Source organism: Empidonax traillii, unplaced genomic scaffold (assembly GCF_003031625.1).
Source record: "Empidonax traillii isolate 1590-97213 ecotype Southwest subspecies unplaced genomic scaffold, ASM303162v1 scaffold374:size1477467, whole genome shotgun sequence".
Lineage (NCBI taxonomy): Eukaryota > Metazoa > Chordata > Aves > Passeriformes > Tyrannidae > Empidonax > Empidonax traillii.
Window position 1 is genome coordinate 1,268,374 of NW_020955567.1, and position 12,175 is coordinate 1,280,548.

Here is a 12,175-nt window from a genome sequence, read left to right on the forward strand (position 1 = left end):
ATCCAAATCTTGGCAACTGTAAAATATACCTTTTTTAAATATGGTTATATGACAGAGTGTTAAATCACAGGTTTCTCAAGCCTTCAAAAGGATATTGCTCCTGCTGTGATCATCCATGCTGGTATGATGCAAGATGTATGACTTTTCCACTTGTGTGCCAGAAAAGGATTTTCATTGATGAGACCAAACATCTGACATAAAGAAACTTGTCAGAATTCCTCTCCTACCAGCACCCAGGGAAAGGTGAATCAAAGAGGGGCAAGGACCAAGCACATGAAAAAAAAAAAAAAAAAAAAAAAAAAAAAAAAAAAAAAAAAAAAAAAAAAAAAGGAAAAGAATGTTTTTCACTTAGTCTTGTAGAAAGTAAGGCTTTCGTAGCCCTTGTATTGGAAAGACGTGTAGTATGGATGCTTGTGTTCCATAGGAGTCCACAGGTATAAAGGTCAGTTTCTCTCTACAAAGACTGTAACCTTTATGCAGGCAGACTCTGACCTTCATCCTAGAAACCAGTCTCTCTGGTATCAGTCATTTCGGTAAGCCACTGTGGCAAAAGTTGTAGACAGAGGTGTTCTTCTGCACAGAAGTACAAACCATGAAGCAAATAGCTTTCATAAGGATTATATTGACTCAGAGAAAAAAAACCTACTCCTTGAAACTTGGCAACATGAAGCAGTCGCTTTGATGATATCTGCTGTAGAAACCCTCTTTTCAAAACTATTACACATTGTTCTACCCCAGTTTTAGAAGGACTGATGCAAGGCCTCTATTTGATGATTTAAGTTCTGCTGTTTGAGACTGAAACTATTTTCCATATCCTTTTGCTGGAATGGACAGCTAACACATCTGTAACAAGCCCTCAGTCCACTTTGAAAAAAGCTGTGCAATTCCTTGAGCACAGTATGTTTAGCTTCCCAAAACAAGCACAACAAATCTGTAGCTGGGGCATAAACTCCAGGAAAGCAAAGGCTTCACCCCACAGAAAGGAATAGGGCACATTGACTGACACCAGCTATTTTAGTACTAGGCTGTGCCTATTTCCATGGATGTGCTGGCCATGCAATCTCTTCAGTGCAGCTAATGGAAACTTTTAACAGATATAGGGACAGGAATGTTGACAAGAACAAATGAAATGTGATTTCTAGACATAAGTCAAGCTTTCAAAATCATTAATGATTTGTCTAACAGCTGGTTATAGTTTACAGAGCATTAGAAATATCAAATATAAATCTTAACATAATACCAATAACAGTACAACTATGTAAATAGGGAAGACAGAAACCTGCAATGCTCCCACCATCCCGATCTCAGGGATAATTATCCCATCTGTTACCGGGCACCTATTCATATTTACCACGTCATTACTGTGATCATTTCATAAATCAGTCAATGAGTCTGCTGCTTTACCCGTTTTGCTCAAATCAATACGTTTAGTCTCCATGTCACAAACTCATGATTATCCCAGCTGGTCTGTGCTTATGTTCATTCAGTGACACTTAGTCTGCTTTCTTTTGCTTTATGTCACATTGTTTACAGGACTTTATACACTGCATATTTTTGCTGAGATCATGCTTAAGATCTGTAACACACCACACCAGGGCCCCTTAAAAACCTCGCTGTCAGACTATTGGTATGGCTCTGATATTCTGCTAAGAACACATAATTTAATTATTTGCCCTGTTCTTCAGCTCATACATACTTTGAGTTTCCTATTCCTTGCTAGAAAGTCTTCAGATACTACCTTGCCTTTCATAAAGAACATTACTGTATATTTTTGTCCAATGAACTAATTTTGTATTTATTAAATGACTAATAACATAGGTAGGTTTTCTCAGGAAAATCAACACATGAAAGTGGTGTTAATTTTGAGATAATAGGAGAAAGCAAGTCTTAAGACAGAAAATTAATATAAAAAGCTCAATTTAAAAAAAAAAAAAAAAAAAAAAAAAAAAAAAAAAAAAAAAAAAAAAGAAGATATAACATTCATTAGTACCTGATATTACAGTTGCTATCATTAGTCTAGGACTCCATTTTTTATAACTGATACTTTCATCTTCTTGGCTAATTAACCAATTAAATTACCATTCTACATAAATTCAGAAAGCAGAGGAATAACAGAAGTTTCCAGTAGAATATATTTTAGAGCAGAAGAGACAAAAATAAACTACAGAACATACCTCATATTCCCTGCCATAATGAGGAAGAGATTATAAATGTGAGAAAAAATGAAGAGGAAGAGTATAGTACTGAAGAACATCGTCATCCAAGATCCATGATCCTCTCGAAACATTTTCAGACGGAGCAACTGACCTGTGGTACAAAAATTATAAGAAATTATAAGAAAAATTGTAAGAAAGCATAAATACAGGTTTACATGATACAAAAAAACCCAAAATAAAGTACTAAACTGTATTTCTTCCAATACCAAATTATTCCACTGTATGTGGGGAGGGAAGATTTACCATCATGCAGTCAAACCACTCTTCTGTAGTTCAGCATAAACAGATATTATTCCTACAAAATTACAAATTACTTGCCGTCCAGAAAAAAAAAAAAAAAAAAAAAAAAAAAAAAAAAAAAAAAAAAAAAAAAAAAAAAAAAAAAAAAAAAAAAAAAAAAAAAAAAAAAAAAAAAAAAAAAAAACAAAAAAAAACCCACTGCCGATCATTACAATTAATTTCAAATGTTAAAAAAAAGGTTACTGATTCATACATAGTTTTTCTTCTCATGTCTAAGACAGCTTTTCTTGTGTGAAGTATTTGAAGTAAGTCCACCGACAAACATTATTTCCTCCCCTAATTTCATTTGGAAATCAAATTATGAGTCTATGTAGAATCTTGTGCAATTTTTTAAGAACTAATCACTTTATTCATATGGTGTGCTCTACTTTATTCTGCAGAGAATACCTTTTTCAAAGAATAGTGTTATGTCCTGTTGCTTGAAAAGAAACTCTGATTATTCTCACCCTGAGGGATAGGTGAAACTTTTATGATGTTTTTGTCAGGAACATATTTTTCCTGGGCTAGCTTTCCTTCTCTGTCTTCTCTTACCTTTTCCTCTTTATCCTTCTCCATTATCATAAACTAAGAAGTTTCAAACCTCTGTTTCCTATAGCCCTTTACCCTTTTCACCTCTGCATATAATTTCATTCCATCCAATTCTCACATTTTGTCTACTCTCATCCCTCTTTTCCTATTCTAAATCTCTCCATTCTTCCCAGACCTCTCCTTTCCTAAAACAAACATATCTAATGAGTTTTAGCTTTGTAATAGCCTCTCTACTTGCTTCTGCAAGAATACCCTATCACCCTTTTGCCTTTCTTCTCTAAACTCTCCAAGTGCACATTTTATTCACTGTCTGGAGTTTTTTACTCCTGGACCTCTAGAAATCTGATACAGCTCCTTGAGAATTTCCAATGGCCACTTTCTTAAAGCCCAGCCTTACTAATTCTTCCTCATCTGGGTGAGTGTCATGCATGTCAATCCAGTTGTTCACACACTTCTTGACCTCATTTTTTGTTTACAACTCTAACGGCTCTCCTTTTGCCTCTACTGATTTTAGGAGGTAGTTTGTACAGTTCACCATATCTCATACTTGCATGCTCCTACTTGCTGTTTTATCCTGGATTACCATAGATGGTCTACCCTTTTTCCAGGTGGAATTTTTCTTTTCTAAAACCAAGTAGCATGTTCTTCAATTGTTTAGAGTACTGAAAACCTCATCAGCACAAGAGATGGGAACTTGCTTTTGCAGGGCTGAGAGTGCCACAGCAGAAGCCAAGTGAGGCTAAGGTAACTGATAATTTAAGCAGTAGGGTGAAGGACAGCATGTGTAGAAGAGATAATGCAGTCAGATGCTAGAAGATGTCAAAATAGGGAGAACAGAAGGAAGATGAGGAGCTGCACAGGAAATATCAAGAAAAGTGATACAGCAGACTGGGATGTGAATGGTATGGGATGGAGGCAATTTCTGTGAGCTGTTTGCTGAACTGTCAAGTCCAGTTTCAGCACTGATTAGGGCTGGACACATGGGGAAGCTATAAACTCAGAGAAATTAGCCAAAACATTTGAAATGTTCATTCAGGCAGTCAGACAGGAAAATCCCAGGACTGGTATTTGCTGCTGAAGACTGGAGATGCAGGTCTCAAGCAGGAAGACTAGAGGACCAGGAGCAGACGTGGGCTATGGGTGGAAGTGGTAGGTAGGATTTGAGTTCTGGAGTAAGCAGAGTTGAAGGATGGGATTTGGAATGATACGGGAACTGCAAGGCAGGAAGTGATAGATAGGTATAGGGGGGTGAATCAAGCTCTATGATGGAGCAAGAGCAACACAGACCAGTCCAGTAGTAGGGCAGCAATAACAAGGATTCTGGTAGTGAAGGAAGGGCAAGAAAGGGCAAGTGCAAACACACAAATATACACCCCAATACCCTCTTCTTCTCTTTCACTGCTGGAAACAATGACAGGCCAGGCCTAACTAGACTGAGGATGTGTAATAAGACTGTCCTTTCTTAAAAATCAAGCAGAAGCTGCTACGGCAATAGCATATTATCCTGACCTACTGAGAGGAGGGGCTAATGATAAAAGATATTTCCCTTGCAGTTTGACATCTGCTCTCTGAACAGCTGCCATTGCATATGGAATATTACTGACAACTTGGATTATAAACAGGACTCGCAAAATAGAGTTGTGATTTCAGGAGGTCCAGATTAATGGAGAGAAAAAGCACAGCCTGGAACCTAGGCTTTTGTAAAACAGATAATTCTAACCTTTCTAAAACAGGTAAGAGAAAGATTTAATAAATATCCATTGTACCTGTAATCTCTAAAGCAATAATTTGTTCCCTACTTAGTTATTACAAACTGATCAATGCATAAATGTATGTATAAATTTTATATTCTTAAAAGAACTTTTTCATAAATACTGTCTTCAGTAGGCAAATTCTTACATCTTAACTTTCCTTCTGCTGTAGCTTATGTTTGTCATATAGGACTTAACTAACTCTCAAGTGAGTAGAACATGAACATAATTTTTTAATGAAAGAAATGCTACCTTAATCACAAGACCAAACAACTCATTAAGAAGAAAGCAATTGGATACTAGCACAATCTTCTTACCTAACTGCATAAAAATACTGACATTACTTATTGTTCCCACCATACCGATATGTATAACATACTAAATGCAGTTGAACTAAAATATGTTAAATGCTCCACTTGATACTCATATTGCATTATATATCCTTTCATATCAATTCAGTTGAAATTAAAATGGAATGCATTAGATGATTACCTAACAGGTAAGTTGTTGGTGTAATAATTGCAAATAATGCTTGTTATTTTTATAACAAAACCTAGGACTCTCTGTATAATGCTTTATTAATTTGATAAAATGGACTAGAAGGTTACACTTTGAAAGCACACATAAGAGAAGTATTTTGGTGTGTGAATAGCCAGGAATTTGGAAGACCTCTCAAGTAACTAGAAAAGATTTGTACTAGATTAAAATACAAATTTGGCTGTTGCAAACAGCCACATAAAATACTAAGAGAAAATTCCAACAAAACAGTTCATGTGAAACTAGAGATTTTACTATAAAGAATAGCAAGCAAAAAGTAGCAAGGAGCAAAGTGAGTAGAATAATATTACACAAAATAAGCTGTTAACTCATCTTAATTTCTTTTTTTTTTTTTTTTGTTACTTCAGGACAAATTAATTGTTTTTTATGACCTTCTTAAAAATACCCCAACAGCAAAGAACATGGTTCTTAAGCTATATTTACACATAAAAAATTATATACTTAAAAATAACCAAATAAATGTGCTAAGCCTAATGGAACTTTTCAAATACAAGTTAAATGCCATATGAATGACCACTAGTGATAAACTGTGAACTATAATTAGCTATATACAAAAATCAAGATTCTTTTCAGTGACAAAATGTTTCCTCAAAGAAGTTTCCTCAAAACCTAATTTTTTACTGAAAACAGGTTTTCTATCTGTTCCAAGGCTTTGGAGACCACATCACAGGTATAAGGGGAACACAGGGTAGTAGAAACTTCAGGATTTAGGGTCCAGCAACAAATCAGACAGTAAATCAGTTCATCAGCTGAAACCTGACTGACTTTCTCTAACAGTATGCAAATGCTGCCAGGGATGATGAAAAAGAGCTTGTAGTTATTCTCGGAGAGTCACAGATTCTTTCCCGTTCAGGAGAAGAGACAACTCATTGGGCAGATACAAAACACTGAGTCAAATAGGTCACTTTTTTAAAAACTAAAGCTTTTCTAGCATCTTTAGATCCACAGCCCATAGGACAGTTGGACTTATTAGACTGTAGAAGCAGACACAAGAGAAACCTTAAATTCTTACTCATGAATTTAGCATGCTTTCTTGTCTTAATTAAGAGTGATGGAAACCATAAACTCCAACATTTCCTGGGCGTATGTGTAATATTCTAATACCAAGCTCTTCACCAACTCAGATTTATTCCTTCAGTTTTGGATGCCTCATTATGTGGTTGCTCTTTCTGTCCTTTTAATGTTCATGGTCATCTCTATCAATGGCTGAAACTGTTCAAATGAAAAATTATGTCAATAAATGGGAAGTATTTTTCAACTTGAAAACCAATCCTACTTTCAACAACATAAGCATAATATAATATCATTTTGCTCTTGCTCATTCTGCCACTCTACATACAATATGTGTATGCATGTGGCTGACTACATTTAAGAATACATGAACCTAGCAGTGAACACTGTAATGTTCAGAAAAAGAAAGTTTTCCTAAACTACAGATGCAAAATTTTAGATTTGAACTGTGAAGACAATCTAGTCACATCCTGTAGCTCAAGTTATTCCCTTGGTGCTAAGACAGTAGACAGAAAACTTGCTATTGTCTAATATAAAAAAAAAAAAAAGTCACTTCTGAAAATTATTACAGCACATATGCAGATCTACTGGACATCAGGATAGCTCCAATGGCCTCAGGATAGAACAGGGCATGCTGACTGTCCTCCCACATGCAATCAAACTGTGTCCTTGATTGTATAAGGCTTTAAATTTTTCTGACAGAGAACCAGATTTTATCATAGCACCAAGCTGGGAGTCAAATCCCCTGTGTTCTTCTCTTGCTTATGAAGTTACCTCAGGAAAGATTCTTTTTATCTCTGCACCAGTGTTTCTCTGTGTCCACCCTGTAAGTCACTCACATCAATTAAAAAACACACTGTTTGAAGCCTTGTTTATGGTCTCTAAGCTCTACTACTGTACAAAGAATTAATAGGAGACATTAAAAGTATTTTAGAAAATTCAAATATGAATCCCAACGTAGATGCCTGGGAAACACCTACACAAACAGGGAGATAATTTCTAATGACTCTTTGAGCTCCAAATGCGCCTTACACGCTCTCCAACTACGTAACTAACTTCATATAGCTCAGTGCTGAGTGCAGCCCAGTACACTGAGGGTGAGGAAGGGGATAGGGGATTTATTAGTTCATTTCTGTAACTGCCCTACAACAGTCATAAGGCTACATACCCAGACTTTATCCAGCCAACTTACAGCAAAGCAGAGCAGATGGAAAAGCTGTTTACCTCCCTCCATTTATATCTACCTATAGTCTTTGTCCAGGAGCTTGATAAGCTCAAGAACCTAGCATTACAATTCTCTCATGCAGCTAAGGCCATGCTGTTTGTAGGCAGTTTAGGATTTATTTATACAGCCAACACAACTTGGAATCAAGTGTTTAGTGCCTTCATTCTTAAGTATTGAAAAGGAAGGTACAGAGGTAGAAAATACCGTTTAATTCAAAGAACACATGACCTATAGCCAAGGGGATTTTAGGAAAATGTAACTTTCCTTTATACACATTAAAACCCCTCTTAATTTATCACAAGAAAATGTTACTTAACTGTGTTTCACCTATTAGGATGGCTACTTTAAAGAATTTACAGGGATATTTTATAAAATTCAGCTGAAGGAAAAAAAATTACACAGTTTATTTAATTTTTTATATTCACAAAGGCTATGGAGAAGGAGAAGCATAGATACCCTAGGTTAAAGTCCAGTACTTCAATACTTAAGAAAATATGTTTATAGAGCAAACACTCCCCACACTGTGCGTAGAACAGATGGCTTCCTATCCATATTAATTTCCTGGAAAGTCATTTGACTGCCTTTGTTGCTGAGCTTCTGGTGAAGTAACTTTCCTTCCTAACTTCGTTGAGTACAGTTTGAACCAGCTTTTTGTCAGGTCACTGAGTTAACTATAAATTTGCAAAGCACAATACCACAGCCTTTATTTAGCAGGTGTTCACTGCAGCTCATGTTTGCTATATTTTGACCCATGTCTGTGAACATACCTTTGGAAAAGTCTTACTGTATTGAGGCTGACATGAAAGCAAAACACTACGTTAGAAAAAACACTATTACCAACTTAATGGTTGAAGATGTTTTGAAATTTTCAAAGAGTCAGTAACATTCCGAAAAAGTGCTTTTTTCCATTCAAAATGTGGTCTGTGCTGAGGAAAATTTTATCCTGTCATCCTACAAAGTTTTAAAGCTATTTGGACAGCACTCATACAAAGCTTCTACTTGGACAGACCTTATAGTTTGGCACCTGCTGCATCATCTGCAGAAAGTTTCTAGAAACATAACAGTGCAATTGGTGACAGATCATTCTGATAGAATATTCCAGCCTTTATTTTGCTTTTATTAGAAGAAATCATTGAAATTAAGCATAAGACATTATAAGCTTAAAAAACTCACTTTGAAAAACACACTGCAGATCTAAATTCCACATATCCCATATAACATCAATTGACACAAAATAGGCCACAAATAGTTAGGTAAAATTAATTTTCTAACCCTATCAAAAGCATAATGTTTCCAGCATGGGAAAATTATTTAAAGAAGAAAATCAGAGAAAAAGGGGAAAAAAAGGCACTTTGTTGGTGCTTTAGACAGCAAGGTTGCTGTGGCCTTTACCACAAGCAGAATTTCCTCTTGATTTGTTTTGATGCTGTTTTCTTGATCTCAATCACAGCCCACTGCACAGCTGCCCAAATTAAACATGCCTCTAGGCCCAGTATGGATACTCAAGGCAATCAAAGCAATAATGGAATGAGCGTGGGCAATTGCTGTCCTTCTGTCATCTCCTCTGCTTTTCCCGAAGATACTTACAGATCTTACTTACAGGCCAGCTAAATGGTTGGCCTTACTTTAGAGCAAGGCTGCTCTTATTTGAGAATGCATGCTTTTTTTCTCTCATCCATTGCACACAATGTAAATAGTGGAGAGGAAATTATATAAAGCTTTAAATGAAAGTTTATGAAGATCTGCTTGTGTGGGTGTTATAGAGTAAGCTTCAAGTATATTTGGAGTTTATATTTTTTTCATATAGAGGAGAAGTTGTACATCACACTACGTTCTGAATTCTTTTGCCAGTTCAAACATACTGAATTTAAAATTTTTGAATTTTAAATTTAATACATCCAACTCCATTTTTATTTTAAAGGCTGCTGGTCTCTCTTTTCCCTTCAGGCATACCCCATGGACCGATGACGAATGGTACGTGCACTATTTTGATTTGCAACAGAAATCCTGAGCTGGAGTGGTACTGTTATTTGCTGGTTCTGGTTTGCCTTTTCACTTTATTAACAGGATTTCTAGGCAATATACTTGCGCTACGACATTATGTTTACTGCATGAAGACATGGACTACCAATACCATATTTCTCTTTAATTTGGCACTGTGTGACTTTACTTGGACTCTAATAGCACCTTTCTCTGTATATTATAATATCCAGAAGTTAGCTGCCTATTTCAGTCAAGCATTTTATCAGATCATACAACTATTTTTTAGTATTAATGTCTATGGAAGTATCTATTTCCTGACACTCATCAGTTTTGACAGATACATAGGTGCTGTCCATCCTATCACTTCATTAACATGGTGGGACAAAGGAAAGGCTGTGTTTTGCACCATCGGGGTATGGATCTTCATAGTGATTGCATCAATGCCTGACATCTACTACACCCTTGCAGCTAGAAGACAGCATGACATCATAAATTACCTGGACGGCACTGAAGGATCTTTACAATTTGCACTGCCATTCACAGTCTCCAAGATTGTACTGAGGTTCTTAATTCCAGCCACAATCATCTTTACATGCTATATGTTGACTCTCAAAGCACTGCTACAACTCAGTAAACGTCAGCAAAGAAGGAACAGACTTGTTAGGCCTCTGTTGCTGATTTCAGCTGCTATGATTGTATTTGCTATTTCTTTCATACCTTACCATGTTATGATGATGGTGATACTAATTTACAGAATTAATTGTCAACCACCCTGTGGGAACATAAGCACATTAAGTGCCATTTATAAAGTCACAGAGATCATCTGCAGCATCAACAGCTGTCTTGATCCAATAATTTTTACAGTAGCAAATAAGACATTCTATCAAAGTATTAAAAGTATAAAATGTCATCTCAAATGCCAGTGCTGCTGTTGTCTGACAAGAAGGGTAAAGGACATCACTCTGGCCCCGAGAACAATGACATAAACACCAGTCTACAAAGATTCATATCTCCAACTGCTTTGTGTCATCAGACCCATTTAAAATTTGGTCTTCTATATTGTACAGCTATCTCTTGAATAAGCCATAATACATATAAAGGCAGAGTAAAACTTAACATGAAAAGAAACAGTAGCAACTCCTAGCTTTACAGAATTAGCATTTTATATAGTCGTGCCATAAACATACCATACATGTAGCATGTAATAAAGAACTACAAAAAGTTCTAAGTCACTCCTTTAATTTTTGGACAGAAAAATATGGTAAGATTAAGTGCAGACAGTGATGAGGAGCCTCCTTATAGTTTCTGTTAATTATTTTTTCATCAGTTTGTAAGGGCTGCTGTGATTGCATTGTGCAATTAATAACTATCATGATGCTTACAGCTGGACGGCTCGAAGATTTCCAGAGAGGCTTTCTACAAGTACTTCATTTTAATACTGCTTGCACTAGAGTTCCACTGCCAGTGGAACCTCATTAACCCAGTAAAGTGCAGCACATCTCCAAAAACAAACAAACAAAAACCAAATAGCAAGATAAATCCCCTGCAGATAGTCAGAGATACAATGATTCTGTTCATGAAGTAAACAGGCAAATATTAAAGAGCTTTGCTAAGCCTTCCCCCAGGCAGCAAGGCTTCCCAACTGACAAGGGTGTCCCCCAAATCCTAGGCAACTACAGCTGTTTGTCATTAATGTTCTGCTTCAGGGGAGCGCCTATTCTGCCATGAACTCTGATTTCCTCAACAGTGAGAAGTGTGCACTGGAAAAGTGTTCTGAAACACAAAAGTGGCTGAGCTGTGAGAAGGGTAAGAGATGCTTCTACACAGGAGTGCTTCTTCTGTTCCTTTGGTGTCTTAGCATCACAGTTTCAGGACAGTCCAAGGTAATAAGACTACAATGCAGTTCAATCATTAAACCAGCAAAAGAGATAGTCATCAAAACATCCACCTTCAAGAGTCATTAAATATGTGTTCTATCATTATACTGTATGGGCAAAATAATCATGTTCCAATAATCACCCACCTGCTGACTTGTTTTCTTGCCAAGTTCCACATATTACTCTGTTAACTATAAAAGCCCATGTATCAGTGAGCACATTAACTTTACTTTCAGAAGGTACTGGTGACAAAGTACATTTTAATATACGTTGTACAGTGTCTTAATTTTTTAATTATTTAGTTTTAATATAATTTTGTACTCACATGTCTCTATTTGAAAATATTTCTATTTTACATGGGTACTGAATCTCTCTCATCGTATGTTTCAATTGTATTGACTAAATATATGTGTATGTATAAAACCTAAAAGATCTTTTTTAAAATTTTCTTTAACTGTGACATGAAATGAAGAACCTGGTCCTGATAATCTGAAACACTTTACTAGTGTTTGGATATACTAGTACATTCACAACATCCCACAGAATAATTGCATGCCTACATTCTAAGTGCTGCTTTTTTCCTTTGATAATTTCTTAATCTTTCAATTTCTCTTACTTTAAAAATATTAACTTGTTTAAAAAACATGTGAATTGTCTATTGGACACATTATTAACATTGCATTGGCTTCCATAAGAAACAGAGCTTTTTAACTCACGAATGGGCAC

General features: G+C 36.0%; 2 protein-coding genes across 3 annotated transcripts in view; one reads left to right on the plus strand and one right to left on the minus strand.

Annotated features, from left to right (window-relative positions):
• TMEM117 (transmembrane protein 117) overlaps window positions 1-12,175 on the minus strand; it is a 193,280-nt gene that overhangs the window by 162,487 nt on the left and 18,618 nt on the right. For both annotated transcript variants that reach the window (XM_027892905.1, XM_027892906.1), the window contains one exon: window positions 2,175-2,307. In XM_027892905.1, the coding sequence (XP_027748706.1) occupies window positions 2,175-2,307 (133 nt within the window). The remainder of the gene's footprint in view (window positions 1-2,174; window positions 2,308-12,175) is intronic.
• On the plus strand, window positions 9,547-10,658 carry LOC114061956 (P2Y purinoceptor 1-like). The gene has a single exon (XM_027892907.1). It carries the CDS (start codon window positions 9,554-9,556, stop codon window positions 10,556-10,558), a length of 1,005 nt encoding a protein of 334 aa, XP_027748708.1. The 5' UTR covers window positions 9,547-9,553; the 3' UTR covers window positions 10,559-10,658.

Excerpts from the sequence above, each read along its gene's own strand:
- LOC114061956 (XM_027892907.1), top strand. The coding sequence starts at position 9,554 with ATGACGAATGGTACGTGCACTATTTTGATTTGCAACAGAAATCCTGAG.